At 45.3% G+C, this 22,564-nt stretch overlaps 1 protein-coding gene across 3 annotated transcripts in view; it reads right to left on the bottom strand.

Moving 5' to 3' along the window:
* The window catches only part of adcy1a (adenylate cyclase 1a), a 63,584-nt gene extending 59,636 nt beyond the window's left edge, over positions 1-3,948 (bottom strand). For 2 of the 3 annotated variants that reach the window (XR_004764670.1, XM_035412077.1), the window contains exon 1: positions 2,422-3,030. Coding sequence is in view for 2 of the 3 variants with exons in the window: in XM_035412077.1 (XP_035267968.1) it covers positions 2,422-3,030 (609 nt within the window). In the remaining variant the exon portion in view is untranslated. Of the gene's footprint in view, positions 1-2,421 lie in introns of all 3 variants that reach the window. The other variant, XM_035412076.1, reaches the window with a different exon arrangement.
* Positions 3,949-22,564: the final 18,616 nt, after the last annotated feature.

Here is a 22,564-nt window from a genome sequence, read left to right as displayed (position 1 = left end):
TACCCACTATTTGCAAGCATCACAATTGGTATCACATGCAGCTAAGAACCTATTTTGTACACGCCACATGACCAAAAATATCTGGACACTCCTTGGACTTGGGCTGTTTTTCATGGATTGGGCTAGGCCCCTTAGTTCCAGTGAAGGCAAATCCTAACGCTACTGCAAACATTCACACTCTAGACGATTCTGTGCTTCCCCGACAGTTTTGGAAAGGCCCCTTCCTGTATCAACATGACAACGCAGGGTCCATATAGAAACGATTTTGTTGAGAACGATGCAGAAGAACTGTCCCGCACAGAGCCCTGACCTCAGCCCCATCCAACACCTTTGGGATCAATTGGAAAGCCAACCGCAAGCCAGGCCTAATCGCCCAATCGGTGCCCAACTTCACTAGTGCTCTTCTGAGAGAATGGAAACAGATTCCTGCAGCAATACTCCAACATCTAGTGTAAAACCTTTCCAGAAGAGTGGAGGTTGTTGTAGCAGAAAAGAGTGGACCAATTCTGTATTATTTCCCATAATGTTGGATGAGATTTAGGATGTCAGGTGTCCACATACTTTTGGCCATGTTGTGTACTATAGCATATATTTTATATATTTTATACTGTATATGAATGGTATATGAATATTATTTTTAAATAGTGTTTCATGCTGGTTTTATTCTGTGATTGAAAAGTATGTGTCCATTATTATGAATTTGATTTTCAGACACATAAACATGCTGTTATTTCTATTTTTATGGATATACACTATTGGCATAACAATTGTCAATATATTCCCATTACTTTTAGGGTCCAATAGAAGGTCCAATAGATGGTGAACCTAGTGACTGACTTCATTAAGATGGAGTCTAGGCTATTTTATGCCATTGTTTATTTCACCATTGAATTGGTTATTATTATTATTATTATTATTATTATTATTATTATTATTATTATTATTATTATTATAAGTAGTAGTAGGAATAGTGGTGGTGGTGGTGGTGGTAGTAGCAGCACTAGTAGTAGTAGTAGTAGTAGTAGTAGTAGCAGCAGCAGCAGAAGTTTGTGTTTTGAAACATTACAGTCAGTCGGGGTCATTTTGAGCAAGGTCAAACTAGATATCAAATTCACTAGTATCCTGGACCGTAAATGACATCTGAAGGGCTGTCTAAATATGCCAGGCCAAACTCAAGAAACTTGACAGAGGCGCGTGCAGGTGGGTAAGTCGTGTCCAACACGCTGATTAGTCCCTTAAGCACGCGTTGGCATTTCGGAATGTTAATGTGTGAGTAATGTCGACATTAGTTCTTCCTTATTTAGCTGGGTTTTTTCTCTCTCCTTGTTTTATTTATTTATTTATTTATTTATTTTAAGCGCAGGCTAATTTACCGTATGTAGCCTAATTCGCGTAAAGGCATGGATGTTGAAGCATTTCTCAGATATTAGCCAAGTGAAGTTCATTCGAAAGCATGGTTTATTCCACTTTTGACATCGAATTTGACACATTTATCACAATCGCGGTCGCTGACCATGCCTAGGCAAGACATGTAGCTCGAAACAAGAAAGATAACAAGAACTCTTCACTGGTCTTGATCTAAGCCTTTGAATTGATTGCAGTTTCTATTAAAAAACAGTTTCTAAGGCGAGTAGCACGTGCTCAAGGGAGGGTATGAAATCTGGGTTAAAATATTGTGCCATTCACATTTCTTTACCAAAGAAATTCCACATTTTCCACATAGAGATTTGTTTTGTTTTGGATAATTTACTTCCCACTCCATATGACACCAGTAAATGTAGGCAAAAGGTACAAACAACATCCCCAGGACCCAAATAAACAAATAAGGACCGTTGATTTAATGTCGCTATACCTAACACTTGGTAAATTCCCAAATACGCTTTAAAGTAACAACGTCTGTGTTCGAATCAGGAGATAGGCGAGTATAAATCACAATAATGTTCGGACCCAGCAAGGCGCCTAATGCACGCGCTACGGCTCCACGCCGTTGAAAATAATTGCAAAAGCGTCACATTTCTGTGGTGAAAACACATCTAGTATCCAATGCCACTCACAAGAGGGGATATTCGTGTGAAATAAATGCCTGTGAATGCGCGTGAGTTGCAAACTTTAAGCTGCGTGAGCGACGTGGAGGCACAGCACAAACTCCCAAGAGCTTCTCCACGCGCTCGTGCTCTTTTTTGCACGCCGCTGTCCATCTTTTGAGTGCTGAACTGAGAATCGCTAGCGTCTGCTAATTGTTTTTTTTTTTTCACGCGCACTTGAACTGGGTGTATCAACACCACGCAACATAACATTCAGACAGACTGAGACAGCCAAGTACCCACTACGCATAGACGCATAGACGATTGAGGGTACCTTAACGTATCGGTGCACAAAAAGTAGTTGTTTTCTGGGAGAAGAAAAAAAAAGACTTCTTACCGTTCTCCACAATCTCTGTCTTTTGGCAGTGACTGACGTGGCTGTTACGATAACGTGGGACACGGCCACCATAATTCCAAATAGCACGGCCAGCAGAGTCCGAACAGGCAGGAGCGAGTAGGCGACAAACGTGACTAGCATGAGCTGCCACATCCCCTGCTCCGGGGACGTCGGCGGCTCCACGCCGTAGGCGCCCAGAGAGAACGGGCAGCAGAGAAAAGCGAAGGTGAAACTGAAGAGCAGGGTCAGCTTGACGATCTGCTGAAGTTGTGTCACGTGCAGGTACTTGACATTGGTGACAATGAACAAGGAGACGAATATGATGCAGTGCACCGGATGGGATCCCTTAGAGATGGTGAGGCTGGGACCGGACATCAGTTCCACCAGAGCCAAAGTTGATGCCATGACGATCAAAACCGCCAGCGCCTTCAGGGTCGAGGTCTGCTCCAGTTTCAGGTTGTAAATTTGAAAGAGCGATTCCAGCTCCTTGCAGTCAAACTCGTCCTCGCAGGCGATGGCATTCAAACGGGATCCGGACGGACAGTGGCCTCTCTTCCTCCGGGTTTTGACTTTCTGAAACGGAATTTCCTCCATGTCAGGGCCATTCATAAACCGAAATCGATTCACTTTCGGACTGCGCGTTTTCCTCTTTCATAAAAACCGCGGGATGCGCAGCCGCTTACAGCCAAGCCACGCGCCCTAGATTTTAATGGCAGAGGGGGCTGTGACAACGCTACTGCGGAGCCGCGAATGTAATCTCTTTGATTCGCTCGCCTTGTCATCCACAGGTTGACGTCCGTTGTTTGTGCCGAAAAAGTGACCCGCGAAACGTGCACGCTCCGATTTCCCTCAAGGATGAGTCCAGGAAGTAGACCGCCCGCAGCGTCTTGGTTCACTCACTCCCAGAAATAGGTTAACACGATATCGGAGCAGAGAGGGTGATCCCATTCTATATCCAAGAGCATTTCGCTGGGCTCAGATTGGATCACGCCTGCGCAATATAGGTTTGAGAAACAAGGCACGTCCCAGCAACTGAGCAGATTGACAAGACAAAACAAAGATTTGACAAGAGCCACACGTCTACAGTGCAAAACCGGAGGAGGAGGGAAGGGGGGAGGGGGGTAGGGGGGGTTGCTTGTTTTCCCAAGTCAGACACGAAAATATTTATGGGCGCCGCGTATTTAACACGCCAATGTAGCCGAGATGTCCTTGCGCCAGTTTTTCTTCCTTTCCATGAAAGAAGAAGCATCAGGAGCATGATTTCGGATCAAATGATTCTGTAAAACGCCACACGTTCTCTATGTGACATATTTAAAGTAGTGCAGACGGCTCGTGGCAGAAGTGACGCCGTAATCAGGTTCTCTAGAAGCTCTGCCCTTAACAACTGACTGAGAAAGGGACAGCATTGCGAAAATGGACCATCGCGAACCAGGTGTGCGGGACTGGTGTGTTTATCAATCTAGCGGGATATTCTGCTCATTATCTGGCTTTCGACTCTGGTAAGGTGCTGCAGTGAATCGGCAGCTTCTGGTTCTAGGTTAAATACAACAGTAAAAACACTCCTCTAAAGTGGCCGTGTCCATAGAGTATGGTACATTTTAATGGTATATGTATAAATTCAGCCGGCGGGCAAGTTCACCAGTAAATTCTGCTCTTTTTCAATGACCTGAAATACACATTTATCCTTCTGCAAGTTATTGCCGAATCGTTTAACCAAGACGCAAACACATGTAATGCAAACCAAGATTGTACAATATTGAAACCCTCTCTCTCTCGCTCTCTCTCTCTCTATCGCTCTCTCACACTCTTTCTGAAATAGGAAACCCAGTGGATTTTGCATACATGCATCCTACCTATAGCCTGTTTAAATATGTGTGCAGTGGTGACACCACGCGCGTCTAATTAGCGGGTTAGGTTTTCACAGGCGCTCATATCCGGGTGCAGGAATTTTCATAATGCTTTTGCTTAACTGTTTAATTGGTACTATTAATAAACACTCTGCTGCTATTTAATTCAATCTTTGTTGGTTTTAAGCAGTTATAAGTCTCTCCAGATTTATTTAATTATTTATTTATTTGTTTAACAGAATAATCAATGCAAAATATGTAAATAAATTCCTGCATGTATACACAGATGTTTTAATTCAATAGACACGAGTACAGTCTACAAGACGATGCGGGATTCAACTGCATATTTATGCAGCTTTTAAAGGGGAGGTAGTTAGGACTCTGTTTACATTTAGGAACGAATGCCACATGTGAGTGGTCTAAACAGAATGGGGTTTCATTAGACCCAGAGTGGGAGGAGCAATAAAAGTAGTTTTGATTGGTTAAAACAGATCAGCACTGCTTTGCTGGGAGCAGAGCAAGACTTTGAAGTGGAAGCGGCAGCTTCCATGTATGAATTCGTGAACCAGTAATGACAATTGCCAACCAATCAGAAGCCAGTAAAGAGTGGCCAAAACAGGCGCAACCTGCTTGTCCTTCCACGTTTTTTGCTCACTTCCTGCCTGCAGCTGTACCATTCATGGAGAAGCCCGAAGTGGCTCGGCAGAGATTTCGTCCAGTTTAACGCTGCAGCGATAAAGCCTTGAAGAGCCGACAGCATCGACAAGCTTCTCCGCACCGGTTAGCACGCGGCAATACTTCTAAGCGATCTGTAGCCATAAAATGGCTTAATAATCATCACAGGCCTGAAAGTGACGGGTTCATAAGCAGCATAAGACTCTCCATGGTTTCCCATGTGAAAAAATAGCATACTCTTATGACACTTCCACCAAGCAGTTGGGGGAAGAAAAAGTATGGAGGATATTTTTCACATACTACCCATCGTGTACTAAGAGTATGCACTAAGCAGTAGGCAGTATGTTCAGTTGACAGTACAGTATTTTGAAGGATGCAGTAGTTGGGGACTGTTTTGGACATGGTCCTGGTAAAATCCCCAGGAAAATGGCTCCTTGCACCTGATCACCTGATCACCTGATCACCCCCACGTCTGATTGGCTACAAAATGGATCCCTGCAACTGGCCACCTAATTACTTGATCACCCGCACGTCTGACTGGCTTGCACGATCCCTTGCCTTCTTTCCCTGTTTCATCACACACTAACGGCTATCAAGGCAACCACACAAGCCACACGCTGGCTCGTTGGGGGCGATAGAGGGGGCGATGGGGGGGGGGGGATCGAGTGTCTCACTCAAGGACACTTCGACACACTCAGGAGACTGGGGATCAAACCGACGACCTTCCAGTTGCCAGACGACCGCTTTGCCTCCTGAGCGAATGTACCCCCCCCCCCCACCACCACCCCTCCCTTTAACAGTATCACCCCTGTCCCATCGCTCTGCCTCCTGAGCTAACATCGCCCCCCCCCCCCCCCCCCCCCCCTTCGGTTAACATTAACACACCTGTCCCACCGCTCTGCTTACTCTACAGCAGCAGCGGGTCCGTCGGCCGATCGCCGCTTCGGACGCGGGCAAAGCGGTATCGTGCCGCCTCTGTGGCGGAGCGCGGCGCGTCCGAGCGGACGTTTCGAGCGGCATTACGGGCACAGGGCCGGTGCGTTTGAGAAACGCGCGGCTGTCTCCGACACCGTTTACCGGTTTTTGACACCTCTCCTTTCTGCAGGTAGCGGGGAGCGCGGAGGTGACTTATCGAATTATTTTTATTTAACCGCGAGCGCGCGCGAGTCGCAGTTTCGCAGATCTCGTTACGGGGAGCCGGCCGGCGGCGCCAGGCGAGGGAAAACGGGTCGAGGCTAGGACGACCCTTCCTTTTGACACAATCGATCAGAAGGGAATTAAGAACAGAAAATAAACTTTGGTCGCTGATCAATAAACTAATTTTACCAACGACAAAAAAAAAAAAAAAAAACGGTGTTCAGGCGAAGGCCCAATCATTATTCCTGTCAGGTTCTATCAGACCAGCTGAGGAGAGAATTTCTTTTCTTTTTTTTTTCCCATTTCCCTTTTCACTGGTTTCTAAGTACTGTATCACGCCCCGTCACCATGGATACACAACAGAAACAGATACAGATCTCGCACAGAAAACGGGAACGTTGAGCTGGATGGATCCGATCGGCCTTTGCCCTTAACGTGGACTTGCAGACAGACGCAAGTGTTCATTTTTGTTCTCCGCCGAAAATAGTTCGGCAGAGATCACGAACTTGCTAAAGTGTACTTGTGAAGAAAGTTTCGAGGGCCGGGGGGTTACGTCTGAGATGAAATGATGATGTCGTGTTTTTTTGGGGGGGGGGGGGTTTTGGGCTTCTGTTCTTAATCAGTAGTGCACTGGTGTCAGAATGAGTCCGTGACCCCATTTTGGGTACATTTGGTATCTTGAAACAGCGCGGCGTGGGGGCGAGCAGCTTCTCGGTGGTTCGCCCTATCAGTGCCGAGAAGCTGCTCACCCCCACGCCGCGCCACGCGCCACGCTCACGCTCGCGTCGCGGAGAGAACTCGACGCCCCGGACCGAGCAGATGGTCCCGGCGCAGATGGCGACGCGCGCGTCGAGTTCTCCGCCCCCCTTCCAGAAATGAGCAGCACTGAAACGCCACTGATATTTATGCGTTATTACATTGCGTGTATTTAGCAGACGCTTTTATCCAAAGCGACGTACAAGAAGTGCATATCGGGGTCACTGGAACAGCTACAAAACGCAGGTTCGATAAGGTGCTCACGCTCATTTCGTACAGCTGCTTATAGCCGAGAACACAGTCTAGTTCATGCAGTGAATTATTCTGAGTTAGCCTATGCCAAGTCAAACTAAGGGGAAGAACAAGCTGCAATATTAAGGCCAGAAAAATACAAATTGCAAAAAGTGGCGTCAGAACAGCGTTATGCGGGTCTGATGCCACGGCAACCGCTCCTACAGTGAGGGCCGGGACAGGACCTTTATTTTACCTGCAGGGACTCTGCTGGAGGTCACATGTCCTCCTAAGACCCGTCAATTAGTGTCAAACCAGTCTCGTTTGGTGAAGCCTGCACCATCTACCGGGACAAAAAAAATATATATGTATATTTATATATATATATATATATATATATATATATATTTATATAATATTTTCACTGCAACGCTGTCCTTTTGTCATTCCAGACACTTGTATTATGTCTACTTAATTTACATTTTTATAGCCTATCGCAGAGTTTTCGGGTATTTTCCGTTCATATGAATATAAGGAGGATGATGGACTGCGCACAGTGACGTTCCTCTGAATGCAGAACCCTGGACATTTTAATAACGGGGGCCTGTCCAAGATTTAAAAATCAGCCTGTCATGGGGGTGAGAAAAAAAAAGGGGGGGGGGGCGTTGAAATTGCAGACGAGGGAGGGGGCGGTATAAGAATGGTTCATAAAAAAGAATTACCGGATGATGATTGGTGGGGGTGTGAGTCCCCCCCACCCCACCCCCCACCCCCGCCCCACCATGTCAATGACTGCATGCACTCCCCAGTTGTAAAAAGTATTGTATATTATGCATCGGCGTTGACCAATATGACAAACAATTCTAAATAAAATACAGTTCCTGAAATTAAAAAAAGCAAGTCTTTGTTCTTAAATTGTGTAATTTTTGAAAGAAAATGTGGGCACTGCTGAACAAACTGCTGTTTCATGTTGCTTGTTGAGTGCAAGCATGAGCATGAGTGTGTGTGTGTGTGTGTGTGTGTGTGTGTGTTCATCCAAAACTATGCAAAGGTTGCACCTGGCACTAAATTGTTTCCTTTGTAGTTGGATTTTCTCGTAAAAAGGAAAACTATTCTGTTACCGTGTGAACTTTGCTGTCACCATCTCTGATGACATCTCCTGTTCCAATGAGTCCAACTACCCTGGAGATGCAAGACAGGAAATGTTTCTATGGTAACAGAGGCTGGAATCCAATAGTCACAGCTGATGTGCCACAATCTGTCTTTGTTTTTTGTTTTTTTGTTGTTGTCGTCAGTTTCATGCAACACTTATAAGACGTTGGTGATTTTCAATACAGTACATTACATTACATTTATTTGACAGAAGTTTTTGTCCAAGGCCATACAATAAGTCATTGGTGGTTTTCAATAAATACACTTCAGAAATCAACTTTCATTTTATCCATTCGGTAATCACAAACCCAGAACCTTAGTTGCTCAGATCCAATGCAAATTAATCTTATTGAAATAACTAAACAAAAAATGTTAAAGTGAAGATCTGTATGTCTGTCTCTCTGTCCATTCATCCAGCCGTCTGTCATCCAAGCAAGCCCAATGTTAAAATGAACGAGTCAGTCCACAGATCGATCAACCAATCAATTCACAACTGGCGTAGTGGCACAGTGCAGTAATTCCAGGGATAATTTAACTGGAAAAACGGGAGCACTTGAATGTTATTTCCCCAGCCCACTGTGAGAAAGAGAAGAACTCCTGGAAATGAGGGAGAACAGACAGTGCATGTGATTATGTCACCTGTCAGTGACGGTGGGAGGGAGAGAAGGGAGCCCCTTGTTTACAGCACGTTACTGATCAGCTAAAAATAAATATGTAACGCAACCACTACAACAGGATACGAGGCCGAAACACACACATGCACACACATGCACACACAAACACATACAAGCACACACACACACATACACACACACACACACATACATACACACACATACAAGCACGCGACACTCACACACACACACATACACGCACATACAAGCACGCGACACTCACACACACACACACACACACACACACATACACGCACATACAAGCACACAGGCACACACACATGCACACACACACACACACAAACACACACACACACACACATACACGCACATACAAGCACACACACACACACACACACACACACAGAGGACACAGCACAGACCGTACAGATGAAATCTCCAGGTTGCTATGGCCTTTTCCCCGTTCCTCATTTGCAATTGAGTCTGGCCCTAAAAAACCCCGCTCAGTATGACACACGCGACAGCCCTTCCATTCACAGGTGAGACCGCAATACCAGATGTTTTTTTTCTTTCTCATTCATAATACGCATCTTCATTAATTGTTTCTGCAGATTAGTCATCCTTTCAAATTGGTGGGGTGAGCGATGAAGGGGCTGGGTGGGGGGGTGGGGGATGGGGGGTGGGGGGGGTGGGAGGGGGGGAAGCCTGTTGGATGAAAAAAAAATAACATGAGCATCTCTACTGCCACTCTGAGTTACAGGCAGAACGAAGAACATCGCTAATTGTTCACTACATCACAGTGAAGCAAATCTGAAGCTATTACAATCATCCTCTCTCTTTGACTGCTGTATGCTGGGCAAGGGTGGGACAGATGGACGAGACAGAGAGAGAGAGAGAGAGGGAGAGAGGGGGGGAGGGGGAGAGAGAGAGAGAGAAAGGGAGAGAGAGAGAGAGATAATGGGTTGCAATATTTGTTTTTGTATTTAGGTTACACAATTCGGCAACAACTTGTAAAAGGCTAGATGTGGTAATTCAGGTCATTCAATAAGAGCAGAATTTACCGGTGAACTTGTTGTGAGAGAGTTCGATAATTGTCTGATCTGTGGCAGATTTGAACTTTTCCCAGGTGAATGTACTGCATAAGCACATGAAGAATATGCTAGAAATCCCCACTGGTTTCTAGACCCCACTGGCAGACCCCCTGTGCATAGCATCAAGGCAGAATAAGTCAAGCCACGACAAAATAAAATGGCATAAAAGTAAAAGTAAAAGTAAAGTAAAACCATTGTGGAAGAACAGCCTTGGAGGTTGTTGACTTGTCCACGACTATTGGTTTATTTTTCGGGAACAACGCGCACCAATCAACAGCCAAACTGTAAATGAGCCAGAGTCAGCCCGAAGGGCTAAGTTTTCATCTGCCGTCCCTGGCCAGACGTTTAAAAAAAGGCAGCCTAAAATTTCAAATAAAACAGAATGAAAATGCGTGCTCCACTTGACGCAGCGGGGCTCTGAAATCCATGGTGCCGGAGAGCTGCTGGATCTGCTGATTTCTGTTTTCACCTTAAACTCTGCGGGGCAAAAAAACAGACCCGCAAACCGAACTCTCTGTGACTTAACCGTGTAATCAACTGCTTTATTCGGTCAGTTAAATTGCTGAGCCGCTACAAAAAAAACCAGCAGCACCCTGATTAAATTGGACCTTTTATTTCAAAGATATCTCCCCCCTTCCCCGCCCCAAAAAGATGTAATAAAAGCGATGGAAGCAAAATAGCGCTGAGCGGTTTGGCAGTTGGCCGGCTCCTCGCTGGATAAAAACACTCTCGCTTACACATCAAACGATAGCCGTTCAATCGCGATCCCTTATTTTTTTTTAACACAGCCGTCTCAAAAGCACTTATCGGCCCCGATGTTGCGTGTAGTGATTTCTTAAACAGGGTCAGCAGCCAGGGGCGTTGGAGAGCCGTGCGTGGCCGAATTTTTGGAGAGAACACAGCGCCGTTTTGGGTAATACTGTACTGTACAATTTCTGTGTGTCTCTCTGCGAACTACGCTTTGCCCCGCTGCGGAACGATTGCACTGATCCCTGAACTTTTGCATTTGCATTTTTTTAGCCACAGTGGATGAGAGCTTAATGACGGTAAAGAGAAGTAATAGGGTGTGGATCGTCAGTCGGGAGCAAAACGGGACCGAGAAAAATCAGTCACGGACCGGTAGCGTGCTGTAATAACGCACGCCGCGCCGGAGAATGTTACATAATTCATGTCGATGCCAAATATCCAGTTACGCAATTCCAGCTGTGAAACGGTTCAGCGGGCGCCTTGATTATAAATGCCGCTTCGGCTTTCTTCTTCTTCTTCTTCATCTTCTTCTTCATCATCTTCTTCTTCTTCTTCTTCTTCGTCTTCTGGTTAATGAAGGCCCAGCAAATCGCCACCTGGATGACCTCAGCCCAGACAGGCAGTCCACTTCACTACCGCGTCACATCGGACTCTGATTATGACATCATTCTGATGGCCGTGACCCAACGGAGAGAGGAAATCCCACCGGGCCAATGAAACCTGACTCACTGAAAAGGGGCCCTTTCAGACATATGCTGGGTGCCTGCCGCCACTGTTGGCATTTCAAATTTAAATGTTGTTTTTTTTTTTTTTTTTTTTAAGTGCCTCACTTTTTTTCTTTTTTTTTAACCGGATATCCATATTTCATCCTCTTTAGAAGACACTCCAACATGTCCACAGACGGACGGACGGACAGACAGACGGAGAGATGGACGAATGGACAGACAGGCTGTTACCGTGGCGATCCCCCGTTACCATAGTCCACCCCTGCTACCGTGGAGCTTGTGCCAGGGTACAGTCCCTGAAACACGGACTGCGCCTCATACGGCCATCTGTCCTGATCAGTCTGAGCAGCTTGGCTGCAATCATCTCGAAGTTACATTTTGGGACTGCAAATAAAATCTCATCAAGGCTTTATCCCGAGGAATATATACATATATATATAAATATATATATATATATATATATATATATATATATATATATATATATATATATATACTGTACTTACATAGCTATGGATTGAGAGAGGGAGAGAGAGCAAAGCATTAATCCAGTTAGTAACCTAGCAACCACAGGCATCCAGCTATTAATGGTAGATTAGCAACAGTATGTGGACATTTTCCCAAACATATGAAGGCTGCAAGTGCACAAAATGTACAGTAGAGAGAAAATCTTGTGAAAAGCAGTTAAAATGCGAAATAGTTCACTTTCTTTTTTCATTGCATGCATTTTTCAAGGTGCATATGCTCACTCGCGACTGAAAATGTTACTTTGTTAGCACTGATATTTTCATTATTAGGGGAGTTACATGACTTGATACACTTTATGCATGACAAGAAGAAGTACATCGTTACTGGTCTCTTTTGATTTCATTTGTAAGCCTTGTAGGTCATGTTCTAAAATTGGGTATAAAATCACCTGTTTATGTTCGAGTAACAAAAAATATTCCTGGTCTATAAATAAACAAAAAACATTGTGACATTTCAAGATTGAGTTTTGGGATGGAGGGAAGCATCCGATTGCATCCGACTGTGACATCACACTGGGCGACTCTTCTTCCCCTTTGATTGCATCCAATTGTGACATCACAGTAGGCATCTTTTCTTCCCCTTTGATGTGTGGTGCAGAGGTCCCACCCTGTCCCTTAAGATCAGAGAACCCAAGGTACTCCAAATATATTGGCGCATTGCCCATAAATGTCAGAGAAAATTGGACTCTTCTTCTTCTGTGTGCAGCACAAATGACCCAGAAGCATCCGTCAGGAAATTCCTCACCTTTCAACTCAGTTTCAACAGTCTTTTTGTTTTTTTTTTTCTCCACCAAAACTGCAGGTCTTTAACATTTTCTTCCCCACATGACCAGTTGATTCTCATGGCAACTGTTAACTTAAACACACATGCGTACCATCGAGAGGTCTTGCGCAAATACGCAGCTCTGTGACGGATCTTTCACACGGACGTTTTTTGGTACTTTCCCTTCATTAGTCTAAATGGACTGGAAGCCGCCTGTAATAGGGAGCGCCCGTATCGCGGTGCCCCGCGGGCGCTCGTGAACGTCCGCCGGTGCTCTTAGTGCGTTATTTCGGGCTCAGAAGGGCCATTATGGCTGGGAAACGAAAACAAGCCCCTTCGGCGCCCCGGAGCAGGAGGCCAGGCCCCCGCGGGAGGGGCCCGGTGGCGAGGGACCATTTGAGGTACTCTAAGTCTCGTTAAGCGCAGAGCGGGCCGGCGCTCCAGCCGAAATCCAGCTCCGCAGCGCCCCCCCCCCCCACCCCCCCCCCCCGCGCCCCCACAGCGCACTTTGCAAACCCTCCAGCGGTTACCGCCGGCAACCGGGAGGAAATGAAAAGAGGGGATTTTTTCCTGCCGCATCACCTGGGAGTTCCCGTGGTCAAAACCTGGGTCCATTAATGCGCGCGCACACACACACCCACATACACACACTATACCCACTCCCACACACACACACACACACACACACACAAACTATACCCACTCCCACACACACACACACACACACACAAACTATACCCACTCCCACACACACACACCCACACACCCACACACACACACACACACAAATTGCCCCCCTCCCACACACAGACACACACACACACACACATCGCCCCCCTCCCACACACACACATACCCCACACACATCGCCCCCCTCCCACACACACACACACATACACACACACACATACCCCACACACATCGCCCCCCTCCCACACACACACACACGCCCCCCACACAGACATAAACCCTTTGATGTGGTGGTTTACTCCGTGCTTCTCCCCAAAAGTAAATAGTTGCTTTGATGTGGCGGTTGACGGCGGAACATTGGGGGGGAGGGGGGGGATTTTCCGCCCCCGCCGCCGTGGGTCCAGCCAGCCGGTGCGTGAGGGAGAGGAGCAGGAGCAGGCGCTGACACGCAGAATTAAAAATATCTCCAAATAATGAGAAGTGCCCACGCTCTGGCACCACCGCCGACTTCCACAGGGACCACCAACAGACACTCTCCCACCTCTGCTCGCAGCGCGTCTCTCAAACACACACACACACACACACACACACTCTCCCACCTCTGCTCGCAGCGTGTCTCTCAAACACACACACACACACACACACACACACACACACACACACACACACAGGGACCACCAACAGACACTCTCCCACCTCTGCTCGCACACACACACACACACACACACACACAGACTTCCACAGGGACCACCAACAGACACTCTCCCACCTCTGCTCGCACACACACACACACACACACACACACACACAGACCTGCACAAGATGCGTGCACACACACAAGACACACAGACACCTACACCCACAACCACACACACACACACACAAGAAACACGTGCATCCTACCCACTCCCACACACATAAACACACACACACACCAAATACACACACACTCACACCAAAAACACACACAAACACACACACACACAAGAAAAGCGTGCATATGCCCACTCCTACACACATACACACACACACACCAAATACACACACACACACACACACACGCACGCACATACACGCACAACCACCCACACACAACAAACGCATGCATACACACACACACACACACACAATGCACACATTCACACACACACACACACACACACTCAGGTACTTTTGGTACAAAATATGAATTTTGACATTCCAGTCTAAGGGAAAGGCTAGAGTCCAGCATTCACTCACAAATGTTCATATTCCGTGGAAACTCCTAACCAAACTGAACAATTAAAAAAAAAAAAAACATTTTAAAAAGCTCATGGTGTTATCATTTATGAACATCCCATGATATTATGCTACTTCAGTTTCAGTGTATGTTTCTGATTGGACCAGACAGCTTTCCATATATCTTTCCCAGAGCGTGTGTGTATATTATCTCATTGTTCTTCGAAAACAATATTATGTTCTATCTTATTATAATCAGTTGGAATTATTTCCTAAGATGCATAAGAGAGGGGAGACCCATGCACTCAAGAAAATTCGCACGGGAACAAAATATAAAAACTAACATTTATGCGTATCACTTTAAATAAATGCAATAAACTTAATCTGTTTATATGTATAGCTTCTGGGAATAAAACATTGCTGGACAATCAGCTCTGGAGCTCCTTAAAGTGCCTTTTTTTTTTTTTGTTTTAGCGCAGAACTCCCAGAAGGCTCTTATACCAGCCATTATAAAGCTGGCTGGTCATCTGAAAAGTGTGCAGCTATCCAACACGGCCTTCATCGCACATAAAATCCATACGGGGCAATTAAAAAATAATGTGCGCAAAAAACCCCAGAAAGTAATCCATCCCAATAACGATGGTGACCAGGCCACTTAGGGGACTGGCGTGTGCTTCGGTATTTCTGGATCTACATCAGCAGAAGACATCCCCCTGGTGAGCAATACTGAAAACGACTTCCTCGTTTAAAAAAAAAAAAAAAAATTTTTTTATTATAATAATAAAATCAAAAGCTGCCTTGACATCAGTGCTGTTGGGTTTGCTGCCTGGTCTGGATTGGCTAGACCAGGGGGGTGTTTCGCAAAGCAGGATTGCTGCTTTATGAGTTAGCGGAATAACTTCACCGAGTGAAAAAACCAGAACAGCTCTCTTTAGTGCAGCCTATGGTCCAGATTTGGGAGGGTTCCGGTTTTACTCAGCCCAGTTATCCAGCTTGACTGAGTAACGCTGCTTCGTGAAAAACACCCGCCTGAATGACCCGTACAAACCGGACTGAACCGGACTGAACCGGACTGAAGAGCAGCTGAAGCTCGCACAGCCCAGCTGTGAGCTGGCAAACACCTCACAGACAGCGATCAGATCACCCACACGTCTCTCTGCGGAGTCCAGTGATCAATCTTAATGGAATCTCACCTGAACGGCCAAATGAAGTGTCCAAGAGCAATTACCCTAGCGCCAAGTCAGTAATGCAGCCAATGGCCAGGACATTCTCAGTAATGATGTCATTGGCTTGGACAGTCTCAGCAATGCTGCTGTTGGCTAGGACATTCTCAGTAATGCTGTCATTGGCTAGGACAGTCTCAGCAATGCTGCCGTTGGCTAGGACATTCTCAGTAATGCTGTCATTGGCTTGGACAGTCTCAACAATGCTGCCGTTGGCTAGGACATTCTCAATAATGCTGTCATTGGCCAGGACATTCTCAGTAGTGCAGCCATTGGCTAGGACATTCTCAGCAATGCAGCCATTGGCTAGGGCATTCTCAGTAATGCTGTCATTGGCCAGGACATTCTCAGCAATGCTGCTATTGGCCAGGACATTCTCAGCGATGCAGTCATTGGGTAGGACATTCTCAGCAATGCAGCCATTGGCTATGCCATTCTCAGTAATGTGGTCATTGGCTAGGGCATTCTTAGTTATCTCTAGGCTGAAAGCACATTTGGAGGTTTTGCAAAAGAATGTACAGTAAGCTTGCTTTATCACCAAGCAAACTATGAGCTGTGCAATGCATTTTCATAAGCAGGTAATGGAATCAATGTGCAATATTTTCCATGACAGCCATGCATGCGAAGACCGGTGTATCATTTGGCATATAACCGTTGTTGGTTCGATTGTGAAAGAAACTGCATGTACCTTTGACGAATCAACAGTGATTCGCAAGCACTGCATTCAAGTCCAGCTGAAAAAAAGTATATTTTATAAAACCTCTGAAATGTCAAGGTTTGGCAAACCGAATAGATCATCTCGGCTGCAAGTGCCAACAGCTCGTTTTTATTTTTGGGAGTCTGCGCTGCTGTTTCAGCTCCTGTGAGCAGCCTCTCCGTCTGGAGAAAGGGCTGATTTTGAATAACTGCACTGCTCATGGTGAGGTACTCGTATTAAGCTGACTTCTTCATTATTCAATTTTACGATCTTTGAGGAAAGTATGACATGTATGCACATTGACAGTAAGTAGTTGCAAGGTCTAGGACATCCCTGGCTTAAAAAAAAAATAAAAATAAAAAAAGGTTATTTTCGTGCTATGTTTAACTGTGGGTCCAAACAACGAATTAAAATATGCATCTCGGGGAACAGTGGGTGACTGCACGGTAAAGGAGAACTTGGGGGTCGTTCCCCTGTAAGTATATTTTCAAACATCACCCTTGAACTCCTTAAGTTCGTCAACAGCTGTTGCCACAAACTATAGTCCACGCACATACACGTGGCTAACCTGGAATCGGCACACAGAGCAGCGATACGCGGACTGATTGTGCGCGAGAAAGAGGAAAAGCAGAAGGAAGGTGCAGATGCATCTTATGATCGTGCCGCCCAGACTCGGTGGCTGGCTGGCTGCCGTCTCTTCCGTTCTCTCCGCCTGTCTCTCTCCCGTCTCTCTCCTAAGCAACGCAAGACTCCTCTCTCACCACGCGCAGCAGCCCAAAGCGCAGCGCTAACTTTTAATGAGACTGATCTAAGGACGCGTGTCACGGAGAAAACGAAATCAAAGCCTTCGGTCTGACATATCCGCTACAACGACGACAGTTACGCAACGTTTTCCGCGCGAGGCAATGGCAGTCGATTATCTGTTCTCTGTGTTCGCTGACGGGCTACGTCCTCCGCAAATCACCCCGTTTGGACGGCGTTTATTCACGGAAATATTTAGTATTTGAGGCATTTAGTAGACGCGTCTGTTTCTCGTGTGTTTACATCGACGACAGCTTTCCGTGTTTGAAATAATACCCCTGGGACACAGAGGCTAAATGTGGAAGATGATGAGGGACTCCCCACCCCCCCCCCCACATTTGTATCCTTACCCTAGTTTGAAGCATGATCACGTGACAGGAGCGACGTGAACTGATTTGGGAGAATACGCCCCCTTCCTTCCACCTTCTCCCCGCTGCTGACGTACAGTACTGTAGACCTCAAAACTCACTGCCCGCAGGTATGACTCAATGTGCAATGCGCACTAGGGATCTCAACCTCAAATTCAGGTCGGCCACTGCTGTGTTCCTGCTAGCGCTTAATTCAAATCATGGATTGGATAAACAGTCCACACATCTTGTTTCCAAGGACCAAATTAGCTGCTGATAAAAGGGAAACCAAAACAACAAATAAAACCAGCAGAGACTGTGGCCGTCCAGGGCCCTGTTTCACAAAGCAGGATTACTGTCTTGGCTGGATCGAATGAAACCCAGAACAGTTATTTTTACTTCAGTCCAGATTTTACTCTGCACAGTTATCCAGCCAACTATAATAATCCTGCTTCGTGAAACACCCCCCCCCCCCCTCCCCCCCTAAGGACTGAAGTTAGAGCTCTTCTAGTGCAAACTAGTTCATCCTTCTGCTATATTTTCTATCCCAGAGACAAGAAGAGCCCTCCAAACTCAACCCTTCCTCCCTTGCCGTGTGATGGTGGAAATGGAAACGGAATAAAATAAAATAAAATAAGGTCACCGAAGAACGCATAAATGAGAATATTTAAGAAGTTAATTTGGTTCTTTTGTGCAGCCTTGCATGTACTTTGTAGCCTCTCATCAAATCCACCGGCAGATTGCTTCCTTTTCCAAAAGGCGGCGTGTGAAAAATTAATGTAAACTATCTGATCATTATAATCCCTGTGAAACAATCGCTTCAGATGTAATGGCTGCCTCTCTCTCTCTCTCTCTCTCTCTCTCTCTCTCTCTCTCTCTCTCTCTCTCTCCCGCACGCTGCTGAAGTGTGCTGAATTGTCCTGGGGACGGAAAAGTCATCTGTTTACTATTCGAGCTGCGCCACAAATTAAACACCAGCATTGTGTCCTCTAGTTTTCTATTTCCTCGTTTCAGCAGATACTGATTTCTCTGATCATTGTTTTTTTTTTGTTGTGTTTTTCTGATAGTTTCTGATCTCTGAGAGCCCCAGGGTTCTGCTGGTTTTTTTTTTGTTGTTGTTGTTTATTTCACCGTAATATCAGCAGCCAATCCAGGCCCAGGAAACCAGGTGAGGCGAAGTAACTGTGCAATCATCTGCTACACCTGAACAAGTCAACTGCTGAGTGACAGCAGAAGCCAGCAGCCAACCCCCGTGTCCCCCCCCCCACCCCCCCATGTGATGCAATGCCGTGCTTTAAGCACAATGTCTAAAATTTCACACTCTGAAATTATTTTGATATTAATTCCATTCACATCACATGGGAGCTTTTTGCAAAATTATGGAGCTGACCTGTAGTCATAGAGTTTGTCAGAGAAAGGCATGCTGATCTGGAATCAGTTTTGCCTTCAGTTTATAACATGTAGACAGGCAAGGGGAACCATGGGCGGGGGGGGGGGGGGGGGTGACCCTGACTGACTGGGGCCTTCAAAAATATTACCACATAGAATTTTCTGGGGTGGTGGGGGCCCAATGTGAGATCTTTTAATAGGGCCTAAAATCCCTGGAGACCTCCCCCCCCCACCACCACCCCCGCCTGTACTGTCATGATCCCTGTTCATCATTCATACTCCGACACGCTTTATGAAAATGAGCATATGACACTTAGGATGTGATAAACAGAGTTTGCTGCCTGTCTTATCTGGGGCATATCCACAACCTCTCTCTTTCCACTGACAGCACGGGAAAAGAGGCTAATTATCTGGAATGTTTTTTTGGGTTTTTTTTCCAGCCCTCAGGTGCATGTATGAGAGTGGAAACAGAGCGCTCTAATTGCTCTTAAATTGTCCATGTTTCATCCCTGGATTTCAGCACCCTTGGAAGTGCTTGTCCAAATGCTTTTTCCCCTCTTTGCGTGTGTGTGTGTGTGTGTGTCCTCTCTTAGTCTACAACAGTACGCCACAAATTCAGACATTGCCTGTCACAATGCAGAGAGTCAATGTACTGATCCTAAATGAACAGTTAACAAGATAGTACGATTTATTGAGAATGAGCAGCCTTCATTAATCCAAGGGCATTATTCATTCATTCATTCATTCATTCATTCCTTCATCCATCCATCCATTCATTCAGTCATTCATTTGTAAACATACAGTGACAGCAAGAATGCGGAGTCCACAATAAAAAGTGTTGATATTTTATGAGGGTTTTACTCATTTATTTTTTCATTTATTTAATTAAAACATAATGGACTGATGGCGTTCGACAGGGACAGTAACTGCAGGGGAGAGATGTGCGACTGCATGACTCCCCACTTTGCCACATCCCAGAAACCTCTTTCTTCGCCGTGAACGCAAGCGGGATTACGGCGAGCAGTTCTGGCGTAAGATATTCTGCCCCTTCCCTCACGAGCGTTCATTGTCTAAGAAAAATATACATAAATAAAATCCAGTGGATTATTTTCCACAAAGACGCTCTGCCACTTTCCCCCCCTACTCTCCCGCTCCTTTCGTTTTAGAGTCACCCAAGAACACAAAATAATTAAATCTGATCCTCGTGGTTTTAACGAACGTGTTGAGACCTGTTCCAAAGTCAGCATTTTTTTTTTCTTTTTTCTTTTTTTTTTTCTTTCAAAGCCGGATTAGTGAAATCTTCATGGAGTATGCACAGGGTTTAACCAAATCAAAGGAGAGGGCTTTGAAACATTCCACAATTTCTGTTCGGCCAAAAAAAAAAAAAAAAAAAAAAAAAAAAAAAAGTTGTTCCATCTTATGCCGCCAAGGGGGGAAAGAGTAATCAGTGTAACCGCTAACTTTGCTCAGCACTGCTGACGGTGCTGCAGAGGGTAATTGCATTATCACGAGAGAATGACTTCAAAGGGAAGCCACAGTGTATAAGCAGGTGGGTTGTGTTTTAAATAGCAGGAGGGTGTGTTTGTAGAAGTAAAGTAAAGTATGTGTGTGCATGTGTGTGCGTGTGTGTGTGTGTGCGTGTGTGTGGGTAGCCTCAGTACTATGAATTCCCAGTGGGGGGGGGGGGGGGGGGTCTAGCTCTCATCATCCATTAGCAGTCAGCAAATTAATCTCCCCACAGTAACAAGGGCCAAGGAGGAAGAAGATCGGCCACAACATCATCATCACAAAATGAGCGGTTCTAAAGCCAAACACCCTGAACTGCAGTTCATCACCCACTGGGCTCGACTCATTCAGACAGAAAATAAATAAATAAATAAATAAATATTATTTTGACCCTGATTTCTGGGCTAAAACCTGGAGCCTGGAATTATTTTTTGTGCTCCTTTTTTTTTCTTTTCTTTTCTTTTTTTGCTGCCGTCTCACCAGACGAATTCCCGGAAAGCGACGCGCGATTGATTACCATCAAACGGCATGCGCTCGGCCCACTGCTGCCCTGCCATCAATTAAACATCACAGCGCCTTTTTTTCTCCTCCCCCCCCCCCCCCCCACATAATGAAATAGCCGGGAGCTCGAGCGCAGGATGAATGGCGGGAAAGCATGTGGAACCGGTCTAAAAAGAGGCCTCCGCGGACCCCATCACTCTCTCCTCCCTGTCAGCTCACGAGCCTGCAGAGCACGCGCGTGCCGGTGGCTGGCCAGACATTTCACTCGGAGGTGTTCAGGCCGTGTGAATAATTGCACGCGTAACCGTTTCTAATTCCGTAACTCCAAATGACCTTTCAAAAGCGAAACCAAATTAAGTTTGCGGTGAAAGGTAATCACTGGCATTTTAATGCGCGGTTAGCAGTTTTGACATCGTCATCCTCTCAAGGAATTACACTTGACAGCAATTTCAGATAATGGCAGTATAATACGAAGGATAATGACGGCAGCTCATATGTCTCGGGGGTAAACCTTTAAATTACTGTTTATTTTATTTATTTATTTACATTTCTTCATATTTTTCGACAGTATGTGATTTGTTTTGACATTTGCTATTTTTATTTGTATTTTGACTGGTATTTTACCTCTCAGAGAAACATTTGCTGATATAAAAAAATATGTTGGAAAATATTTCTCAACACATATAATTCAGACAAAACATTTTTTTTTATTTAGTTGTTTATTTTCCTCTGTATTTTTTTTTTTTTTTTTTGCAAGACCCTGTATTTCCACGCTTTAAAGCTACTTTGGTTAATTTAAGAAAAATGTAACATATTGTTAGAGAGCAGTTTCAGCAAAGGGCCCACAGAACAACGAATCAGGATTCCATTAATACATATTAGGCGTAGGTGCTGTTGTTGACTACTATTTCAATATAAGGCATTTAAAACACTGTATAATCGAAATTATTTGCTTTAATAGCAAGACCAGTTTCTCAGACATTTCATAATCGTAGTTACGCAGCGCGCAGAGGTTGGGTTGGTGTTTCACTCTTCTCTGAGAGCGTTTCACACAACCGATACCTTTGAGCTTTTTTTTATTTATGGAAGACCTCCCACGGAAATCTACTTTGGGGAGCAACTCCCCCGTCGAGCATCACCTAGCTACCGAAGAGAAGAAACTTCACATATGTGGTGGTTATGGATTTAAGATCACGTTTCATCAAAAAGAATATACATACATACATAAATACATACATATATATACAGTATATATATATATACACTATATATTTTTTTATTATTATTTTTTTAAGTACGAAGAACTGAAAATCCATTCTTCGCCGAACCTCAAGATTTTATGGCAGCCAGGTTACTTGTCATTTTACGTCAAGCCATCCTGAATTATTTTACAGGTGCACACATCTCCAGCGAATTATTTTTTAAAAACGTGCTTCTCGCCATTATCACTAAATAACGGTGACGTTTCCAATACCCGTCGGTGTT

This window comes from Anguilla anguilla, chromosome 4, assembly GCF_013347855.1.
Source record: "Anguilla anguilla isolate fAngAng1 chromosome 4, fAngAng1.pri, whole genome shotgun sequence".
NCBI lineage: Eukaryota > Metazoa > Chordata > Actinopteri > Anguilliformes > Anguillidae > Anguilla > Anguilla anguilla.
This window is presented reverse-complemented; position numbering and strand designations above follow the sequence as displayed.